General features: G+C 37.4%; 2 protein-coding genes across 4 annotated transcripts in view; both read left to right on the forward strand.

Annotated features, from left to right (window-relative positions):
* Window positions 1–22,145, forward strand: part of RABGAP1L (RAB GTPase activating protein 1 like) — a 462,901-nt gene that overhangs the window by 159,834 nt on the left and 280,922 nt on the right. The gene's annotated exons all lie outside the window — the stretch shown is intronic.
* GPR52 (G protein-coupled receptor 52) lies at window positions 2,691–8,758 on the forward strand. The gene has a single exon (XM_079761784.1). The coding sequence runs from the start codon at window positions 4,566–4,568 to the stop codon at window positions 5,649–5,651; it is 1,086 nt and encodes a 361-aa protein (XP_079617910.1). The 5' UTR covers window positions 2,691–4,565; the 3' UTR covers window positions 5,652–8,758.

The following is a 22,145-nucleotide window of genomic DNA, read 5'->3' on the forward strand; positions in this document are numbered from 1 at the left end:
TATATATATATATATATATATATATTTCACATATTATTATTCATTCATCTATCATGGACACTTGGGTTGCTTCCATATGTTGGCTATTGTAAATAATGCGGCAGTGAACATAGCGGTGCCTATTATCTCTTTGAATTAGTGTTTTTATTTTCTTTGGATGCACCCCTATGTTCATTGCAACATTATTTACATTAGACTTTTTATATTAAATTTAAAAATTTACTTTCAAACCTCAACATAGTTCTCATTCTAAGATTGTTATTCTAACTTGTTTTATAAATTTTTCTGGTAATGAAAAATACACTGCCATTCTTTTTACCTAAACCCTTGAAAATTTTAGCAATAGGTCTTCCTGAAAGGCAGATCAACATAAAGGAAAGAATAGGGTCTTCTGTTCTTTACAACTTATTGTTTGAAATCCAAAAGAATTCTTCTTAAACATTTCTTGACTGGCAGCCATTGGTGGAAAGGAGAGAAAAAAAAGGATGGGTTCATAAATACTCTGTTAATAATGACAATTTTGACCCATTTCAATCCTAGATTCATGACTCTGTAATAGGAGGCAAGTTATATATACCTTCTCTAGAACCCTTTTTCTTCCTTTGAAAAATAATAATGATGGTATCTACTTCATAGAAAGTTAGGTTTTTATAAGCACAATAGAGGCCTGATGCATCAAGATTCGTGCAAGAATGGGCCTTCCTTCCCCTGGCTGCCGGCACCGCCTTCACTCTGGCTGGAGCCGCCTTTCTGCCTTCCCACACTGCCCAGAGGCCTGGAGCGGCTGGGGCAGTGCGGAACGCCTGCATTGTCACCAAGGCTACGACGCAAGCGTCTCGCCCTGCTACTGGCCGCTCAGCGCCTGTCTATGCAAATTAATCCACCATCTTTGTTGGGTTAATTTGCATACTCACTCCTGATTGGCTGGTGGGCGTCGTGAAGGTACAGTCAATTACCATGTTACTCTTTTATTAGGTAGACTAGAGGCCCAGTACATGATTTAATCATGCACCTGGTGCACCAGCTGGCTGTCTGTCCGCTGGTGCACCAGGCCTTTCGAAAGCCTCCGGCGCGCAGGAGGCTTTCGAAAGGCCTTGTGCCGGAGCGGACAGCCAGCCAGCTCCCCTGCTTTGGCCTATGATCGCGCGGGGGAGCTGGCTGTCTGTCCGCTGGTGCACCAGGCCTTTAGAAAGCCTCCGGCGCAGCCATGGCGCAGACGCTGAGCTCAGCATCCTGCTGGCCCAATCAGCTACCCCGGCCACCCTGAGTCCCGCCCCCTGCGCCTCCCGCTGGCCCAATCGTGGGCGTAGCGGAGTGATGGTAATTTACATATTACCATTTTATTATGTAGAATAGCATAGTGATTGGCACATAGAATATATTCAACAAATGTTAGTTCTCTTCCATTTTCATCTTTTTATTTTAAATAATCACCCAAGGATCTCCCCCTCCATTGATTTTTAGAGAGAGTGAAAGGGAGGTAAGAGGAGGAGGAGAGAGAAACATTGATGTGAAGAGAGACACATTGACTGGTTGCCTCCTGCATATGCCCTGAGGTACATGCCCATACCCGGGAATTGAACCTGCAATCCTTTGGTCTGGGGGTCAACGCTCTAACCGCTGAGCAGCCGTCCAGGTTCCATTTTCATCTTAATTTCCCTAATTTAATTCTGAAATAATTGGTAAATTAGTTCTAAATCACTTCTAAGAAAAGTGCTGACTTCATAAGAATTATGCTTAAAATAGTGAATGTTTGTTGATAGTAAGTCAAAATAAATGGAAATGTTTTTAACCTTCATCAAATAAATGAGCTAAATTTTCTTTCTTTGAACATGGGTATGGGTAACTCAAGTACTGTGTGACAAGTTCTTTGACTCGTTGAATCTTTTTCATGTTAGGGTGAAAAGTGGACTAAATAAGCATTCTGCTTATTTTTAATATCTACTCTTCTGAGGTCATATTTGACCTTAAATATTTTCCCAAATTAATTTTAGCATACAGGTGTTAGGTCCAATGCTTTGTTTGTACAGTTACCTACATCAAATTCAACAATTTAGTGTGGGTGTGGCAGGGATTTGAGAGATTAAGTGATTTTTAACTTCTGTTAATCAAAATATAACTATATTTTAGAGAATAAAAATAGTAACTATATCACTTGAGTTCATGAAGACTTAGCTGATTTTTAATAATTAATAAGTTTTTTTCTGCCAATAAGCATTAAATTACTGCTGACTTTTTAGTGTCATAGTACCTTGTGGTAGTTTTTCTGCAGGGTTTAAAGGTGTATTCCAGTTTTGTTTTATTTTTCCTGTCCTGTCCAGAGGAAATAATCTTTACAAATGAGATAGGGAGACTTTCTAGAAGTCCATACATGCCATTAATATGTTATAAGGATCGGTCAGTCCCATTGTCTTCTTTTGTCAATCTTGATCGGAGCTTGCCGAGTAAGTCTATAAGCCTGCATGTGCCTGGCAACTGTTACCTAGTGACAGTTTCAGCTGCTGTAGCCATTGGCTGTGCTGTTGATTGGGGCAGGAGGACCGAGTCACCTTTCTGATGGTGAGTTCTTCTGCATCAGCTCAGGATGAGGAGGAGGAGCCGGGCTCCAGCTCAGGTGGAGGCAGTGATGCCGAGCGATTGTGAAGAATATCCCGACAGCATCCTGGGAGCTGCATCACAGTGAGTCGGACTTCTGAATCAAGCAGCTCATAACAGTGAATGTACGTGAGGAGCACTGCCTTATTCCTGTAACAAGAGAACTATTTTGTGACAAGCGAAGCTGGGAATGTGCAAGGAGGAATATCCTGTGGCTCTTTTAAAAGAAGAAGGTCTTCCCTGCATGACTTGGTGATGCACGAGAAAATAACTTTCAGAAGAGTGCCGCTGCATTGTTCCTGAGGAAGTCTGTATTTTTAACCTATGGCATTTCTTCCAAAGGTGTGACAACAAAGGCTGACAAGCGGCTCTCCGAAATGCCTATACTTTAAAAAAGACTTTTGACAATGTTAACCTTGTATCAGGACGACCTTGGAAGCCTTTTGGGTGGATTCATTCCTGCATTATTCCTTTCATTATTTCAGACTCTAGGATTTAAACTCATCTTGATGTGTTAGAGGTATTTTAAAACAAAATCATTTTACAACCTACCCAATGGCCCCTATGTTAATTGAGCACTTGCTCAAAATAGAATGCAGAAATAGAAGAGACATTTTAAAAAACATATGGCTGCTACATAACTGCAAATATAGCAAACAAGGTAATTTTCTACTTTCAGAAGATTTAGTTGAAGTTTATTTAATGTGTTAATCATATAATGAAAATAGAGAGGGTAGAGAAGTGTAGATTATGCTGTCTACTAGAAATACCTAAGTAGTAAATAATGGCAGCATTTCTAATCAGATAAGCTCAGAGTAGATAGGAAAGTTTCCATTATTGTCTAAATTTCATGTAAATTCATAGATATATTTGAGACATAGGTGTGGTTGCAAGGTGAGCAATAACTTTGAGCTATATATTTTATGGTCATGCTTCATTGTAGGGAAGGTGGCATATCAGACAATGAAAGTTAATGATGCTGAAATTAATAGCAAAATGATTTATTTTTCTTTTGAAAAGGAAGTATAAATTACATTGTTGATGGTAGCACCAGTAACTATAATATACTAAAACTGGTTTTTTTTCTGAGTACTTAAAAAATGCATGCAAAAAGTTTAATCATATTTTGTCAGGTGTTAACCCATTACCTATTATCTTCCTACTGGAAATATGTTTTGTTTGTTTTTTTCTCTCATGAAAGCTATATGGCAATCTGGAGTCTGTTACCTCTGTTCTGCTCCTTTGTGCCCAAATACAGATGAGTCTTTTGGAATTAGCCTTTTCCGGAAAGGGGGTAGTGGTGGCAGTTCTTAGCTTCTTAAAGAAATGAGAGAGAAATGGATCATAAAGTTGACCCACCAGCATCAAACCCTCAACTGAGCCCCAAAACACTCTTTGTCACAATGAACTTTTTCGTAGCTTTCCAACCAAAACTGAGGTCTTAATTATTTAAATTCTAAAATATGAATCCACTTCTTATGCTAGATGAAATAGGAAGCCTGAGACAATTTCAGACTTTTTCTTTTCTCATTCTTTCTAGTTGATCCTTAAGAAACAGCCTTTCTGAGGAGGACAAACAACCCACAGAAGCTTTTCTTCTCTTGGCAATTGCTTGTTTCCTTTTTGCAGCTTTAATTTTTTATAGTGCAAGGTAACAAGTCCATTTTCCCTAGAAGTGCCTTGTGTCTGCAAAAAGTTGTTTGAGACCACCAGAGGAAGCTAACGGGTGACCTTTCCCCACCTCCTTTGTAGCTTATTCTCCTCCTTCTCCCCTTAAAGCTGAGGGGTGTCACTGCTGCACTGAGGCTGATGAAGAGACTTGAGTCCTTTCTGGGATGCTCAGCTGTGACAGAAGCACTGCCATCGTCTCCCGGAGCTGATTCTCAGACACTCAGGTGCAGAGTTTAACAGATGCTGGCAGGGCACCGGCTTGCTGTAGCCCAGGCTGCAGGTTCCCTCAATTCCAAGCCATGAATGAATCCAGGTGGACTGAATGGAGGATCCTAAACCTGAGCAGTGGCCCGGTGAATGTGTCTGAGCGTCACTCCTGCCCACTAGGATTTGGTCACTACAGTGCAGTGGACATCTGCGTCTTTGAGACAGTTGTTATTGTCCTGCTGACATTTCTGATCATTGCTGGGAATTTAACAGTCATCTTTGTCTTTCACTGTGCTCCACTCTTACACCATTATACCACCAGCTACTTCATCCAGACGATGGCATATGCTGATCTTTTCGTTGGAGTTAGCTGCTTGGTTCCTACTCTCTCACTTCTCCACTACTCCACAGGTATCCACGAGTCATTGACTTGCCAGGTTTTTGGATATATTATCTCGGTTCTCAAAAGTGTTTCTATGGCATGTCTTGCTTGCATAAGTGTGGATCGTTATCTTGCAATCACCAAGCCTCTTTCCTACAATCAACTGGTCACCCCTTGTCGGCTGAGAATTTGCATCATTTTAATCTGGATCTACTCCTGCCTAATTTTCTTGCCTTCTTTCTTTGGCTGGGGGAAACCTGGTTACCACGGTGACATTTTTGAATGGTGTGCCACCTCTTGGCTCACCAGTGCCTATTTTACTGGCTTTATTGTTTGTTTACTTTATGCTCCCGCTGCCTTTGTTGTCTGCTTCACTTACTTCCACATTTTCAAAATTTGCCGGCAGCACACCAAAGAGATACATGACCGGAGGGCCCGGTTCCCGAGCAATGAGGTGGATGCCTCTGGAGAGACTGGACACAGCCCCGACCGTCGCTATGCCATGGTCCTGTTTCGGATAACCAGCGTATTTTACATGCTGTGGCTCCCCTATATCATTTACTTTCTTTTGGAAAGCTCCCGGGTCTTAGACAATCCAACACTGTCCTTCCTAACAACCTGGCTTGCTATAAGTAATAGTTTTTGTAACTGTGTAATATATAGCCTTTCCAACAGTGTTTTCCGGCTAGGCCTCCGAAGGCTGTCCGAGACGATGTGCACGTCTTGTATGTGTCTGAAGGAGCAGGACACACGAGACCCCAAGCCCAGGAAACGGGCCAATTCCTGCTCCATTTGAAGAGAACTGCCCAGTAAATCAAGTGTAACGGACAGTGGTTTTGGTTCATAGTCTTGATTCTTCTGGAAATTTGCCACTAGAGAAATATTTACTTGAATAGTCATATAAGATGAAGGGACTAAAGGTTTAATTTTTTCCCTTTTTTCATGGAGGAAAAAACTAAAGGAAAGGATATATAGAGAGTAATCTCATGAGATAAATATAGCATGTGAGTATCAATGTGCAGTAGTAGGAAAAATTAAGCCCTGAGGATGACAAAAGTAAGTCAGATATTCCACAGGATGTGAGCCAAGCCCCTTGGTGTCTTTCTCTCTCTGATTGAACTCTGTCCTCTGTCTTTGTCTCTGATTCTTGTCTCTTTCACTCTCATTGTGTTTGTGGAAATTACTTGCATCAATTTTCCTCTAAAGAGAATTGCTACATATTATATATGTGGCAAAGTATAATCTTTGGCATCAAAGTGTACTTTTAAACACACTGATCTGAAATCCGTAAGTGGTCTCTCGTGGATGTATAGTAAGCATTGTATGTTAGTACCTGCCACACAACCCTTTTGCTTGTGTTTTTATAATCTCCACAGCACACATTTTCTGCCACGAGCAAAAAGAAACAGTATTTTTATTTCATCAGAGTAAAATTATGCTCCCCTCCCCTGTATTCCTGCTGTATTTCCCTTCATCTGCATCTTTTGGTACCTTAATCCAGAAGTGTCTTAGCTAAAGAAAGAATCTACTATATAGAGCAATCAAAATGGTAAATAATTTATTCCTTCCAACAAAGCAATCGATAACCTGTATGAGATATTATGTTAAATCTTTTTAATGGCTTTTAGAAACATTTTTTCTGGTTCCTTTTAAATTCTTTCACATTCCCAAAATGGTGTCCCTTTTGCTATATAGTAAAGCTTTGTTTTCCTTTAAGACAATCCACAAATAATTCTAATGCAGATGCTGAATACTCACCCGGAAATGAGGCATTGCTCCTAAAGCTACTTGGTGTGTCTTTTGTTTTATTTTTAAGAGTAAAATACTGACTTTTTGTGTGTTAGGTTTACAAAACTTACTGTTCTGTCCACCAGTCATTTCTGTGATATGCGTTGGCACATAGATTTTTTACAACAAAGAAAATGTAAATGATAGTATGTGATCTGTGCCTAATGTTTTCTTAGCACAATATATAGATCAATGTTGCTTAAGTCACCAACATAGGGAAAAAATATACAAAAACTTCTTTTAAGAGAAAAATACTTTTGTGTAGCTGTTATTTACATATTTATATTAGACCAAGCTGTATTCTTAGTGCTGCTGAGAATATAATATACTTAATTATGAAATACAGGTAACAGCTTTCCAGTATTTTCTTTTGTAATGATCTGTTTTCATATTCAGAGTTTAAATTAGCTTATTTTTTAGTGTGCTACATGGAATTGTATAATAAATTGTCAGGGGTTTAGATGTAGCAAAATGGCATTTGGGAATCAGTATGAAGCAGGTCTGAGTGGTAAAACATACAAATCTTACTTTTTTACCATAATTTTCCTGCCTGACAGATATTTTAAATTTTATATCAAACTACTATTTTTCTTCTCAGCATTTTTGATTTGTTTGTTTTATGAAATGCATCAATGAAATGTGCCTACGGAAGCCAACCATGTTGCACACTGGTGGTTTGACTTTATAGGCCCTTTAGTGGAAATGTCATCATTATATTGAGGTTGTTCTGTATATTTTTTAAAATGTAAGAAAGGTTTAAAATAAAGAATAAAATAGTATTCTACATACCAAAATCAGACTTTGCTCCAGTTTAATAAAATACTTAACTTGGAACAAGAGTTTACTTGTTTGGGATCAAAATTTAACTGGTTTATATTTCTGTGGTTTGGGTTGTTTACATTAATTCTTGTCCCCTGTTTGCAATTGGCATCTTGGAAAAGTTGAAATGCGCATTTTAAGTTTAGATCAGTTCAATGAAACATGATACTGTAACTTTTCAGTGGTCATAAATAGGACCTTCAACATGTATTATTTGAGAACAAACACATTTTGATTCCATAAGTTTGGAGTGTACATACTGTATAGTTAGAAAAGACTCAGTAGATGACCTGTACAGGAACCATGAGGTCATGGTTATTGCATTTTCCTCTTCTAGCTTTTCCTCGTAATAATTCCAACAACAGTTATGTGCCAGGCACCGTGTTAAGTTTTACTTGTGACATGTAATCCTACTGTGACTCTTTGAGATAGTTACTGTTATTCCCATTATAAAGATGAGGAAACTAGAGAAAAGTGACTTATCCAAGGTCACTCAATAAAGTCAGTGTCAGAAGTTCAGTAACACCCAGTTGTCCTGGAGCCAAAGCCTGTACACTTAACCACTATATATACTGCCTCCTCCTCCCCCTTCCTACCCTCCCAAAAAAGCCTTCAAACCTTTGTACCTCTGTTCATTACAAAAGTTCTTTTTTTTTCTCACCTAAATTACTTGTTTCACTTCTTTTTCTTTTCTGGTGATATCTTTTTCTTGATCTTACAAATCTCTTTGATGAAAAAAGCAATCTTAATAAGCCCAAACTTGCCAGGTTAGTCTATAATCTGTAGTCTATAATCAAACTATTTTTTAAAATAATAAAAGTGAAACCCCAGGGCATGGCATTTCCTTGACATTACTTTTGTTCATTTTTGTTAAGTTTTCCTTGAATAGCTTTTTAAAATCTCTATAAATTTCTTATTGAAAGAGAATTTTTTTGAAGAAGAGTAGAAATGGAAGTCTTTATTGTAGCCTGAAAGGGGAGCCAGTATGAGGCAAGTTTTAGGTTTAGATTCTCTTATTTATTGTAATGTTTCCTGTGTAACTCTAGGGTAAGCCACTTAACTTTCTTTTGACATACTTTAATATGTGTATAATTATAGAATAAGGTAATACTTATTTTGAAACTACTCTGTCTTTTTCAGAATAATGCATTTTAAGAACAGGAAGCATAGCCATTATTCTCATCATTATATAGCATTCTGTGGAAATTATCCAATTTGGTTATAAATGACAGCATATATAATTTATTATATGAGTGCAGACATAATGAAGTTGTTGTGTTAAAGGACTTTGCTCTGTCTCTCCCCACCCTGAAAACTAATCATTATATATATATATATAAATATATCATTTTATATATATATATAAAAAAACTAATCATTATATATATATATATATATATATATATATATATATATATATATATATATATATATAAAACAAGTATGTGATAAACAAGTAAAGAAGAACAAGCTATGTAACATGCTGAGCATAGCATCACTTGTGTTCAGGTAGAAGCACCGGCAGTGCACGGGAGCTTATGCTACTGTGGATGCTCTATTTTGATGTTTTAGATTCCAACAGTTGACCTTTTCCCTGAGCAAAACTATTGTAAGATTAAGAAGGTTATGTAGAAAGTGGCATATTCTACAACCAAGTATATAGACATCAGGGAAAACAAAATGACCAGTGTTTCTTGGAAATGAAAGTTTTATCCAGTGCTCATTTTGCTCTATAATTTAAAATATTCATAACTTTTTAAAAATAGTAAAAAAGGGCATCTTTTAAAATATTAAGTGATGTGATTAGGTATTTCTTTATTAATATTTTAGTTTAAATTTATTTTTACAATGAGCGTTTACTTTTTTAATTATCAGGAAGAGAAAATAGTTTTAATAAAAATAATGCTGTCTATTTAAAAAATATTTTGACATTTCACAAAAAAGTTTTTGTTCTTTCTATAAGTAACATTATTCAGTTTTGTCTTAAAACTATTTTGCTTTGATGATAGTTTATATGATTTTCTGACTTTCATAATATTTGTTATTTTAGATAGTTTTTCAGAGAAATTTGATGACCTTTTACTTATGATATTAGATGTTCTTATTTTTGCTTCAACACAATTGGTTTGAAGTGTTATTTGCTGAACTTGAAATGGATATCAATCACTGTGAGGTTTTTTATGCACCACTGATGGCACCTTCTAGCATTTTTTTCCACATCTTTAACAAAAGGTTGGCCCTGTATTAGGGAAATGGGGTCTGGCTGGTGCAATAACTGCACTTCATAGATGGCAGGATTCTATTTTCATTCCCCCATCTAAAAAGATCATATCTATAACTTTTTAATGGTAATTTTATTCTATCTTATATATGATTAGAGGCCCAGTGCACAGATTTGTGCACATTGAAAATAAATTAATTAGAAGGTGGCTGGAGGGGCGGGACTGTGAGAGACGGGCCAGACACTTCCTGGAGTCAACCTCCTGCGGTCCTTCCACTGCTGGCTGCACCTGGCATGGTGCCGGGGCTTGAAGGGCATCTGCGGAGTGGGTGGGGTCCCTCTGGCAGGTGGGGCCCCTCCACCTGGCCTGTGGGGATCAGGCCGAAACCGGCAGTGTGACATCCCCCGAGGGGTCCCGAATTGCGAGAGGGTGCAGGCCAGGCCTTGGGACCCCACTGGTGCATTTGTGCCCTGGGCCTCTAGTATGCATTATAAGACCTTTGGTTTCTTCCCGCCCTCCCCTCTCCCCCTTTTCCTCTGAGATTCATCAGTCTGTTCCATGTTTCCATGCCTGTGATTTCCACTCCTGCATTGAGCGTGTGCCCCCTGGTGGTCAGTGTGCGTCATAGCTACTGGCCGGTCAACCAGTTGGCAAGTCACTTAGGCATTTATATATATAGATTCCCCATGAAAGTGAAAATGTCACAGTAATAAATCTAGCAAGAGTCTGGTGTGTCTGATAGATATTAAACATGAAACACATATAGGATATCAGTACCTTCACCATAGTAAATGGAACCATATTAATTTTTGAGATTCTAAAATTTGTAGATGATAAATATCAAGAAACATAGCACATAAGGGTAAAATTTATTGAATGGATGTATTTGCTAAAATTCTAAAACTTTCCCAAATGCTACTTTATTTAAGAGAAATCACTTTTATCTTTGACTTTAGCAATTTGACTCCAATTTTATTTTATTTTTTCTACTTAAGCAAGTGTAAATACAGTTGATGCCAGTTAAAAGAGCCCGAATAAACTTTATAAATTCAAAGTTGTGGCATTATTTTAGTTGAGAGGCCCCCACAAACACAAAATCAAGTATGAAAGTATATAGCCTGTTCATTCAAATTCAAAATATAGTCCTGGCCAGTGTGGCTCAGTTGTTTGGGCGTCGTCCCATGCACCAAAAGGTTGCTGGTTCGATTCAGGGTCAGGGCACATGCCCAGGTTGTGGGTTTGGTCCCCAGTAGGGGACATCCAGGAGGCAGTGGATGGATGGTTCTCTCTCACGTTAATGCTTTTCTCTCTTCCTCTCTCTCTAAAAACCAATAAAATATCTTTAGAAAAAAAATGTCAAAATATATATTTGAACGCAATGCAGACTGTAGCAAGAGGTGACTGGTATTTTGTCTGAGTTTATGCTTGACACAAACCATTGATTACGGATATACTCGGTGTAAAATACAATTTTAAAGCACTTATGTTCATAATAGAGTTTGACGTTTAAAATAGGTATTATTGGATCATACATGTTATGCTAATAGCCTCTTCACAGTTATTTCATTTACTTTTTCAGGGATTTTATAATAAAAATGTTAAATTGATATTATAAATGATAGATGTAGAGAAGATTAAAAGATAATTTGTGAAGAAGCCAATAAAAAATTCCTGAAAATCCTGGTTTTAATGTTTTAACAAGTTAAAATATATTTGGAATTTTCTTATATTTTGACAAGGAAAAGATGATTCAAAATTGGTTTTTCAGAAATGCTTGAAGTTATCAATTTCAAAGTAGAGCATAGTTCTTTATTTGAAAAGAAAGAACCACTGTATAATGTATATCTAGGTTTTTGTGAAATGTTTTTCTTGCCAAAGGTTAAAATGAATTTGTATTAAAATTACAAATTACAAATAGATATACATTCAAATTGCTGCTCTCTTCAAAATATTTTGAGGAAAAACTCGATATCCCAAAGATTAGTTTATTATCCTACTTCCACTACCCTAAGGCAACTAAAAAAACTTATTATGTGTCTAAGATCTTAAAACTTTACTGGTCATGGCATATACGGGAGGCAACTGATCGATGTTTCTCTCTCAAATAAATAAAAAAACATATCCTTGGGTGAGGATTAAAAAAAGAAGATAGCAAGTTATCAGGTTTTCATTAGTTTGACTTCAGATGAAAGATCTCAGAGATTCATTAGGTCTTCCTGTCCTTTTCAGGGTACTCAGTAGACTGAAGATGTTAAGAGAAGACCTCAAGGATTTCTTATAGAGATTATTTGTATGTTGATATTGTGTCTATTTCATATATCCACCAACTTGCCTTTTCATGTTAGCACCTTTTTATTTCAGATAACTCTATAAAAGAATGAATTATAGCTAATCACTGTAAACTTATTTCCAAATTCTGCCTCTCCTGATTTCCATCCCTTTTACATAACAATTTCCCCCTTTTCATCCTCAATCAAGATTCATTTTGTGTGTTTTTTAATTTTTAAAGAAGTATTACCCCATGAGCAAATTTAGGGGTCAAAAGCATAAAAAAGAAAATTAAATCACCCATTGTTCCATTACCCATATATAATTAGATATAACAACTCTTCAATTTTTTTCTTTTCTTTTTCCACTATGGACTAACACTTTTTCTATGTACTACTAAAGGATATTTTGGCCGGGCTGGCATGGCTCAGTAGTTGAGCATCAACCTATGAACCAGGAGGTCACAGTTTGATTCCCATTCAGGGCACATGGCAGAGTTGCAGGCTTGATCCCCAGTAGAGGGCGTGCAGGAGGCAGCCAATCTATGATTCTCTTTAATCATTGATGTTTCTATCTCTCTCTCCCTCTCTCTTCTTCTCTGAAATCAATAAGATTATATTTTTTAATTTAAAAAGAAGGATTTTTAAATGTAGTTATTTATAATATAAGCATTTTTGATGTTATTGTATATTCTTTATGAACATCTTTATAAATAAAACATTGTCTCTATTTAGTATTCTTACAATTTTTAAGAAAGAAATACTTAGTTAAAATGTATGGAGATATTTTAAGATTATTTATACATATTGCCAAATTGCTTTCCAAAAGGAGTGAGCCAGTTTATCTTCACACCAATAATTATCAAGCTATGTTGTTTCACCACAAACTTGCCAGCAGAAAGTCTACAGTAACAAGTAAATTAAGGGAATTGATTTTCACTTTATCCCCTTTCAGCTCCTTTAAGAGGTTGTTTTGTTAATGCAGTTTTTTTTTGGTATTTGTTTTCCTAGCATACCCTACGTCCCCACTACCCCCTGCCAAATGTAACTAAAATGGGTCTTCTGAACCTCATTTAAAGAAATAATTCTTTATTTCAAAGGTCTTTGAGCCCAGATTGTCTTGTCACTTTATTAGTTCACCATTTACTCTGCTGCTGCATGTTAAGACCATGTTATTTTCAGAACATTGAATTCTGTTAATGCTCTTGTCCTATGATTGGTGCTATCTTCAGCATTGCCTGTTTCATTGTGTGTTGTGTGTGCCCCAGGGCCATCTGTGTACTGAAGTTTGAGAAAGACTTAGAACATGTTTTCTGTTGTGTTCTGCTCCTGTTACAGCAGTAACATCTCTACTTGCCTCTCCAGGAAGCGGAGGACCTTTTCCTAAGCAGACTTTTAGGGCCTGGGTCCTTGGAGTGTATGTGGGCATCAAGACTTCAGCTGTTAAGGGCTGAGGACCCCAGGCCTGGTTTTGATTCTAGGATTTACCTGATCTGCAGAACTGAGGGTACAGTTCCCTCAGCAGCTTTACCACCTTGAAGAAGTCCTACCTGGTGTGGATATGAACGGAGCAGGGGATGCTCAAACATCTGCATCTTTTCTCCTCATTGTGTCTTTTACTCAGATCTCTCTGGCTCCTCAGTGCTTTGTATATAGTGGCTACTCAATATTTGCCGAGCTGAGTATAAAGTGCTTTCTATATATTAAGTCATTTATTTCTTGAGTTCAATTGAACTTAATTATCCAAATTAACTGTATTTTTGTTTTTTCCCACTTTCCCCCCCAACTCAGTTGAGGGTGTGGTTGGACTAAAGGTTACCTCAAAATCCTTTTCCCCTCTGCCTTTATATTAGAGGCTAAATGAGGAAGCCATAAAAATGAGTGTATTAGATATAGATATCATTTAATATAGCTATTCTCTCTAATTGAATTCTTCCTTCCAAACCCCATAGTGTAGGCTTTGAATGTGTTTTAAAGGAGGATGAATGCACTTTGGGAAGATTTGGATTTTGGATAATTTTTATTTGCATTCAGCTGAAATGAATGTCTTTCTGACTTCTTCATGATTATATAGAAAAAATTAAAATTCTATATTACCCCAAACCTTCTGCATATGTTACTAGAACTATTGTTCCTATCTCTAGTCTTCTCTTCATCTTGGAGCATTTCTGGTAAAATATGGTTTTGAAGCTCATCACCAGCTTTCCTCTGAATATGCTCTAATATATATCCTTCTTTAAATGGTGCTCAGAGTTGAATATAATGTTCTGTATGTGACATGACCACTGTCAGAGGAAAGTGGGGTTATCCTTTTTGCTTGCTTTGTATTTTATACTGCTAATTTTTCTACAAAAGTAAGTTAGTTATACTTTACTGTTTAACATATTTACTTTATTTTCAATAAACCCATAAATATTTTTCACACCTTCTTAATTATATGTTCTTTCTCTACATGTACAATGGTTTGTGTTTTTTTTTAAACCTTATCTTTCTCTCACTTAAATTTCATCGTGTTAGAGCTGGTTCATTTAGTCCAGTCTTTTTGAATCTTCATTGTGTCTTTGAATATATTCATTAAACATTTGCTATCTGCAAATGTGATAGACATATTTAATATATAAGGCCAGATAATTGATGTTTAAAAATCAAGCTATCTTTGTCATGGATCCCTAAGACCACCCCCAGGTTTGGTGATTTGTTGGAAGGACTTATAAGATTGGCTGTACCCATGGCTAAGAATTATTGCAACAAATGGATATTAAACAAAATTAGCAAAGGGACCCAGATGGGAGCTTTTAAAGAGTTTTCTACCAGTGGAATCACACAGTGTCCACTTAATTCCTCCAGCAAGTAGTGATAGCACGTGCAGTTTTATACAGCTCATTAGAGACTCAGCACCCCAGGGTTTTATTGGGGGTTGGTCACACAGGCATCCTTGACCGAGCACCTACCAAAATCCCAGACTCCCAGAAGGAAAGCAGATATTTAATATAAACCATATTGTTTGCATAAACAATCCAGGCACAGTGAGCCACCCTTATCATTTAGGAGGAGTTTTATATCATTGTAGGGAACTGTTTATCAGCCAAGTTTTTAGAAGTCACCCAAGGGCTAACCTTTCAAGGAGGCTGTTTTAAGGATAGGCAGTCCCAGGCCTGCTATATTAACTCTTCTCTATACATTATGTTATGTTGACATTTACTATAATAGTATGTCTAGTGTGTTTTGAGATTGTTGCAATACAATTCCCCATATATACACCAAGGTAGTCATTTGCTCAGAAGTAACTTTGAATGTAGGCCCTTTTGATGAGATTAGACCTGCTGTATTTATTTATTTATTTATTTATTTATTTATAAAAATATATATTTTTTATTGATTTCATAGAGGAAGGGAAAGGGAAGAGAGATAGAAACATCAATGATGAGAGAGAATTATTGGTTGGCTGACTCCTGCATGCTCCCACTGGGGATCAAGCCCACAACCTGGACCTATGCCCTGACTGGGAATCGAACTGTGATCTCCTGGTTCATAGGTCAACACTCAACCAATGAGCCACACTGGCCGGGCTAGACCTGCTATTTTTACAGCAGAAGACCTTTTATTTGAAATGCACCTTACCTTACCTTACCACTTAATGTTGTTTCTTGTAAACAACAGTTTTAGTTATATAATTTTGGTAAGAATATTTAACATTTGCCTCTTATTTTTCCTCCTATTACTAGTTGCCAAATAGTTACTAATTTTGTGGGTTCCAGATTTCCACATAGCTAAATTGCAAAGATTGTTTACCTTTATAAAACCTAGTTTTTCTCTAATTTTTATTTTAACCTTGTTCATGATTGTATAAGAGAGAAAAATTAAGAATAGAAAGAACAAAAACCCCACAATTTGGAACAAACCAACTAAATCTTCATAATTTAAATTTCATGAATTATGTTTTATTTAAGTTGTTACAGGAAAGGTACCATTTATTTTAGAGTTGTAGAGCATTTCTACAAGTGCAGAATTTTTTTTTAACCGTTTGAGAAGTACTTAATTTGATGTACTACCAATAGATATTTTGGACTTGTCAGAAGAGAATATTTTATTTTCTAAGCTTATACTTTATACTGAGTTATAAATTTTTAAAAGGCCAAGAAACAAGTGTTAAAGTCCTTTTGCTTATTCATGTAGCAAATTTAACTATAATTCAATATATGATTATTTGATACTATTTACTATAAGAAAATTTGCCATTTGTATTTCATAACTACATTTAAAATATAGAAATATTTTAATACTGATATCTTTAGCATTTGGAGTGTATTTTTCAGGGAGATTTTTAAGAATGCCTTTTAGTTGAGTTTTTAAGATGAAAGATAATGACCTTTTTTGCAGTTCTGCCCAAGGACAAACGAATGATTGGATGACATTTAAAAATGATCCTTACATGAGCTGTAATTTTGTGATGCTCTCCCCATTCCTCATTTATTGTTCCCTTTGAATATTTCCACAGAGAACACATCCTTTCTCAGGGATGGAACTACCATCCTTTGCCAGGTGCTCTGAAATGAAGCTCTAAATCTGGCCTTGTGCCTTTTCTCTAGTTACATGTATCTAGTGTTCAGATTCTGCATTTCTCATAAAAATTGAAACCCAATTACAAAGGAAACTCACTATTGCCAACTCTTATTCCTTAAACTGACTGTCTCATTGGTTTTGTTTTCTTATTAATTGCTTTGGTACATCTTACAATTCTGTGTATGTAATAAATGCCCATTTCCAGCTTACAGCTCTGTATATTTAATACATGCCTATTGGAAAAAGACTACAAGACTTTCTTCTCTCCCCATTTCATTCAGAATTCAATGTGTATTCATTTTTTCTTTTTTCCTGTTACCACTTAGATCACTTTCTTTACTTTCAATCTTTATGTATAGTTTCATTATATTCTTTATATACTTTGAATCATATGAACTGTGATTAACTGGTAACCCATGGACACAGTCTCCTACTCCTAAGAATCCTTTCAGAATTAACAAGGTGACCACTTTAATTGTTAGGGGGCTCTGTGGCTTAGAAGATGCTTCCTACTTGTGAGCCACAGTTTTCTTTCTTGAAATGCCTACCATTTGGTCCTGTGTCATCTCTTCTGGAGAAAAACGGAAATGTCTTCTTTTTGATATAGTACTTCTGATATGTGAAAACTGCTCTTACAGCTCCCTTCTCTTCCCAGATTACACATCTTTATTTTCCCACCCTTTGCTCATTCATCCATTTAGCAAATATTTATTGAGTACCTCTTAGGTGCAAGGCACTGTTTTGAAATACTTGGAATATGGTGTTGAACAAGAATGATGGGCTCTCATTTCTCATAGGGTTTATTCCAAATAGAGGTAAACCAAAAGTGTTCCAAATTAAGACATTGACAAGTAAAAAAGAAGATAATTTCAGGTTATGATATATGCCATGAAGAAAATAACACAGGGCTATAGGATAGAGAGGCGTAGAGATGGGAGGCTACTGCTTCTCCATGTACTTTGGTTTCCAAATGTCTCATCATCTTGGTTGTCCTCCACACAACAACACTCACGGCCTTTGGGCGGGATGGACTTTGACCTGCTAATGTCCTCTATGTACATAGGAAGGTAGAAACCTCTTAATTATATGTTCAATGGAGCTTTTGGACTACTAGATCTACAAGGCCACTATTAAAAAGCAAGAGACAAAAATTTAGACCTTGTCAAACTTGGACGCAGTGTTCTCTGACCCAGTGTGATCTCATCTACAGTGGGTACAATGGGACTAACAGTTGCCATACCTAGACAATGTGTTTCCATTAGTGCAGCCCCAGATATCCTTAGTGGATTCAACAGCAGGGTCACCTAGCTTTGTAGTGTACTTCTTCAGGTCTGTTGGTTTTGAACTAGTCTTTTACCAGCTCTTTCTTTATTCTGAACTTGGAAAATCATTTTATTGATCCTAATTGCAGGGCTTTACAGTCCTCGCTGTAAAATTCAATCTCACCTCTGAGCCCTTCCTTCTTGTTTTTATGTGATCCCTTTGAATCTTGTAGATTTGAAAAGCTTACCTCCTCTGTTGTCTTTCAAGTCAGCAATAATGAACTTAGCAAACAGTTTCCTTCTACATGGATTTTGCTTTATATAATTAGCACATTTTGAGTATGGTTGTATATTTACCTCTAATTCTTCCTAATAACAAGTTATACTTTGATGTAATGTTAATATCTAGTTGCTATGTTCCCTCTTGTTTTCAATTATTTCATGAGGTAATTTGCTAGAGAGGGAGAGACATACTTGTTAAGCCTGCATTCTAAAGTCAAACTAATTTGTGTTTTTTTTATTTATTTAAATTCTTTATTGTTTAATGTATTACATAAGTCTCCTTTCCCCCCCATTGACCTCTCCCTGGCTGCCCCCAACCCCTAGCACATTCCCTCCCTGTCCTCCCCCCCCCCCCCCCGCATGTGTCCATTGGTTATGCCCATATGCATGATTTGGGTTTTATTTTTTTATTCTTTTTCCTGACATTTGTGTAATACTGAGCATATTACCTAACCTCTCTGACCATTGGTTTCCTAATAATTGTTCCTCTTTATGGAATATATGAGATAATGAATATAAATCACCTATCATAGTGCCTGGTATATAGAAAGGAGAGCTCAATAAATACTAGCAACAGCAGTTGTAGTCATTGTCAGCCCTGCAAAAATTAAGTATATTCCATCTTGGGTTTTCCTGATCTAAAACCCTTTAAATGCATGTTCACATACACAAATACACACATAGCTAGATTTTTGCCATTTTTTTCCTTAGGGATGAACACAGTGAAACACTTTTGTTTTTTAAGTCTAGAAAAAGCATCAAACTTACCATCTCTGAAATCCATTTTTTTAAAAATTGAAAGCTTAAATTTTCTCTTCTCATTTATCACCTTTCCAGTGGTCCCCAGTTCTCAAAGTTTAGCAATACCAAATCTTTTAATGGCCTTTGGTTTATCTTTGAGCCTAGTCTAAAATGAGACATGGTCATGGGATGCTGAAAGTTAATATGGAAATTGCCTGGGTATTTCACTTAGTCACAGAGAATAAAATTGTCGATAGCAGGTTTTCCCTCAATACATTGTAGTTTTAAAGTTTCTTTTGTATTTCTGTAATTTAATGGATGCACAAACCTTATATATGTAAGAATAAATGAATGGAAGTTTAAGAATTCTTCTGTATGTGAGAAATACCATGGTGCTGTAGTTTATCATGGAAGGATTGAATGACTTACACTAACTTCTGAAAGAGAGTTTTACACACAAAAAATCAGTACAGGTGGGCTGACTTTGTATTAAATAATTCTGTGACATTTTTATGTTTTCATGTGGATCATCAAAGCTTCTAATAATAGTTTATTTCATATTTTTGTCAGCCTTATTTACAAAAAATTATTTTAAAATATTAAAATGCAAATAGACATCATCCTTATTATTGATACCCTGATTATATACTCTTCCCCCTCAGCTTTATTATAATTAACAAATAAAATTGTATATATTTAAAATATACTTTATTTCTTTTTAATTTTTTAAATAAAAAATGTTTTGTTTTGTTTTTATTCTCATCCGAGGATAATTTCTCCATTGATTTTTTAGAGAGAGTGGGAGAGACAGAGAGAAACACCTATTGAGAGAAACACATCTATTGGTTGCCTCCTGCATGCCTCTTACCAGGGCCTGGAACCTGCAACCGAGGTATGTGCCCTTGACCAGAATCGAACCCAGGACCTTTCAATCTGCAGGCTGATGCTGCATACACTGAGCCAAACCTTCTGTGTCTATGTTTAAAGTATATTTTATTTCTTAATAAGAACTCATCCTAATAATTATTCAATGATAGATTTATACTCTACATTGGTTTTGTAATTTTATAGTGTTATAGCATATAATAGAGTTATTTACTTCAAGTTTAAACAAATACTTTGATGATGTAATATTAAGCAGGTTCCATATTATTGAGTGGACAGATGTTTTTGTATAAATATCAAACAATGGATTTCAAATAGTGGTTAGTTTTTTAGGCTAATATTGGATATTATTATTCCAAAGAATTCAAAGAAAAAATTAAATCTCTAGAAGGATTCTATAATTTATCAAGAGATTGAGTTTTTGCTTGGTTGCTAAAACGTGGGCATGACTAAAATGTGAACATGGAAAATCAAATGGGCTGTGTTAATTTAATTTCCTGGAAAGCCATGTGAGTGATTCAGTGTTTGTGAAAATCTACATCCCATTTAAATGGACATTTAACTTTATTCATATGAAATGAGCCATGAGCTAGCCCATTAGGTGGTTTTGCAAGACTCAGCATCAAGAACAGTGTTATCCAGGACTATTTCCAGAAAAATATATGGTTGAAATTTGAAATTGATATTTCTTGAGTTCTGTGACATGAATGTGTATTGTATGTTTGCCCAAGCTCTTACTGTTTAGTTACTAATGATAATAAGCACAAAGAAAGATCTATTTCAGCTGAATGATGAAAGTGCTGTAAATATAATCAGAAATTATGATGGGGAAAGAAAAATTACAATAATCATATTAAAAAGGATTTGGCACCGTCTCTGATTTTTGTCATGATGTCAGGAGAGAACCATTCATGTTGTTTGTTTCACTTGATGGAATCCTCTCTAATAAAATGGTAATATGCAAATTAACCATCACTCTGCTACACAAGCCACGCCCACCAGCCAAGCCACGCCCACCAGCCAATCAGGGCACGTATGCAAATTAACCCCATCCAAGATGGCTACAGCCACAGAGAGCAAGGTTTCCCAGGTAACAGAGGAAGCCAAGCTTTCCATAGCCATTGCAGGCCTAAGCCTCCACTCAAGCTACAAAGTTTCAATTATAGAAGGTAAATAAATTCAAATAAATGGCGGCAGAATGGAGCTTGAGAGAGCAGGCCAGGGTTGCCGGCGGCAACAGGGGAAGCTAAGCTTTCCGCACACCCTGGCCAGGCTCACCCGCTTAAGGCAACAAAGTTTCAATTGTAGAAGGTGAATTAACCGCCACAGAAATGGCTGCCGCCCCGGAGGGAACAGCAGGCTTGGCTCCGCTCCAGGCTACAAAGTTTCAATTGTAGAAGGAAAATAAATTCCAGATACCAGGGCCTCCGCTTGGGTGGCCAGGGGGCATGGCCGGCCTGCAAACCACCACAGGCCCCTCACTCAGGTGGCCCCACGCCCCAAGGGAACCCCACCCTGATCCGGGACACCCTTCAGGGCAAACCAGCTGGCCCCCACCTGTGCACCAGGCCTCTATCCTATCTAATAAAAGAGTAATATGCAGATTGATCATCACTGCAACACACAATATAGCTGCCCCCATGTGGTCAAAGATCCTGCCCCCATGTGGACACAAGATGGCCACCACAAGATGGCCAGCAGGGGAGGGCAGTTGGGAGGCACCCGGCCTGCAAGGGAGGGCAGTTGAGAGGAACCAGGCTTGCAAGGGAGGCCAGTTGGAGGCGATCAACCCTGCAGGAGAGGGCAGTTAGGGGTGACCAGGCTGGCAGAGGAGGGAAGTTGGGGGCAAACAGGCTGGCAGGGAAGCAGTTAAGCATCAACCAGGCTGGCAGTGGAGTGGTTAGGGGGTGATCAGGCTGGCAGGCAGAAGCGGTTAGGGGCAATCAGGAAGGCAGGCAGGCAAGCAGTTGGGAGCCAGCAGTCCTGGATTGTGAGAGGGATGTCCGACTGCCCGTTTAGGCCCGATCCCAGTTGTGGGATCGGGCCTAAACGGGCAGTCGGACATCCCTCCAGGAGTCCCAGATTGGAGAGGGTACAGGCTGGGCTGAGGGACAACCCCTCGCCGTGCACGAATTTCATGCACCGGGCTTCTAGTCTTTTCATATAATTGCTCGTATACTCAAGAACCCAGTTGGTTCTATCTAACTTTTTGTTTTCCTCCCTGGTCCTCATGTTTGTGCAACAACAGCAGTTTGGTGATGTCCACCTCTGCCTCCTGGGAGGTTGCTGCTATTTGATGCTTGTGCTGAGAGCCCATGTATTGACGGATAGGACCTCTGTGCACCCTGCTGGTATTCAGAATTCCTCATGTGCCAGGTGTTTGTGGCTTCCTAAGGAGCTCTGCAGAAGCAGGCTGCATTCAGTGGTACCTTAGGAAACATCCAGCACTTCCCACCCCCAA

The sequence above is a fragment of the Cnephaeus nilssonii genome (genome assembly GCF_951640355.1).
Source record: "Cnephaeus nilssonii genome assembly, chromosome: 21".
In the NCBI taxonomy this organism is placed as follows: Eukaryota; Metazoa; Chordata; class Mammalia; order Chiroptera; family Vespertilionidae; genus Cnephaeus; species Cnephaeus nilssonii.

What these genes read in the sequence shown, in the direction of transcription:
- GPR52 (XM_079761784.1), top strand. Translation starts at nt 4,566, where the DNA reads ATGAATGAATCCAGGTGGACTGAATGGAGGATCCTAAACCTGAGCAGT.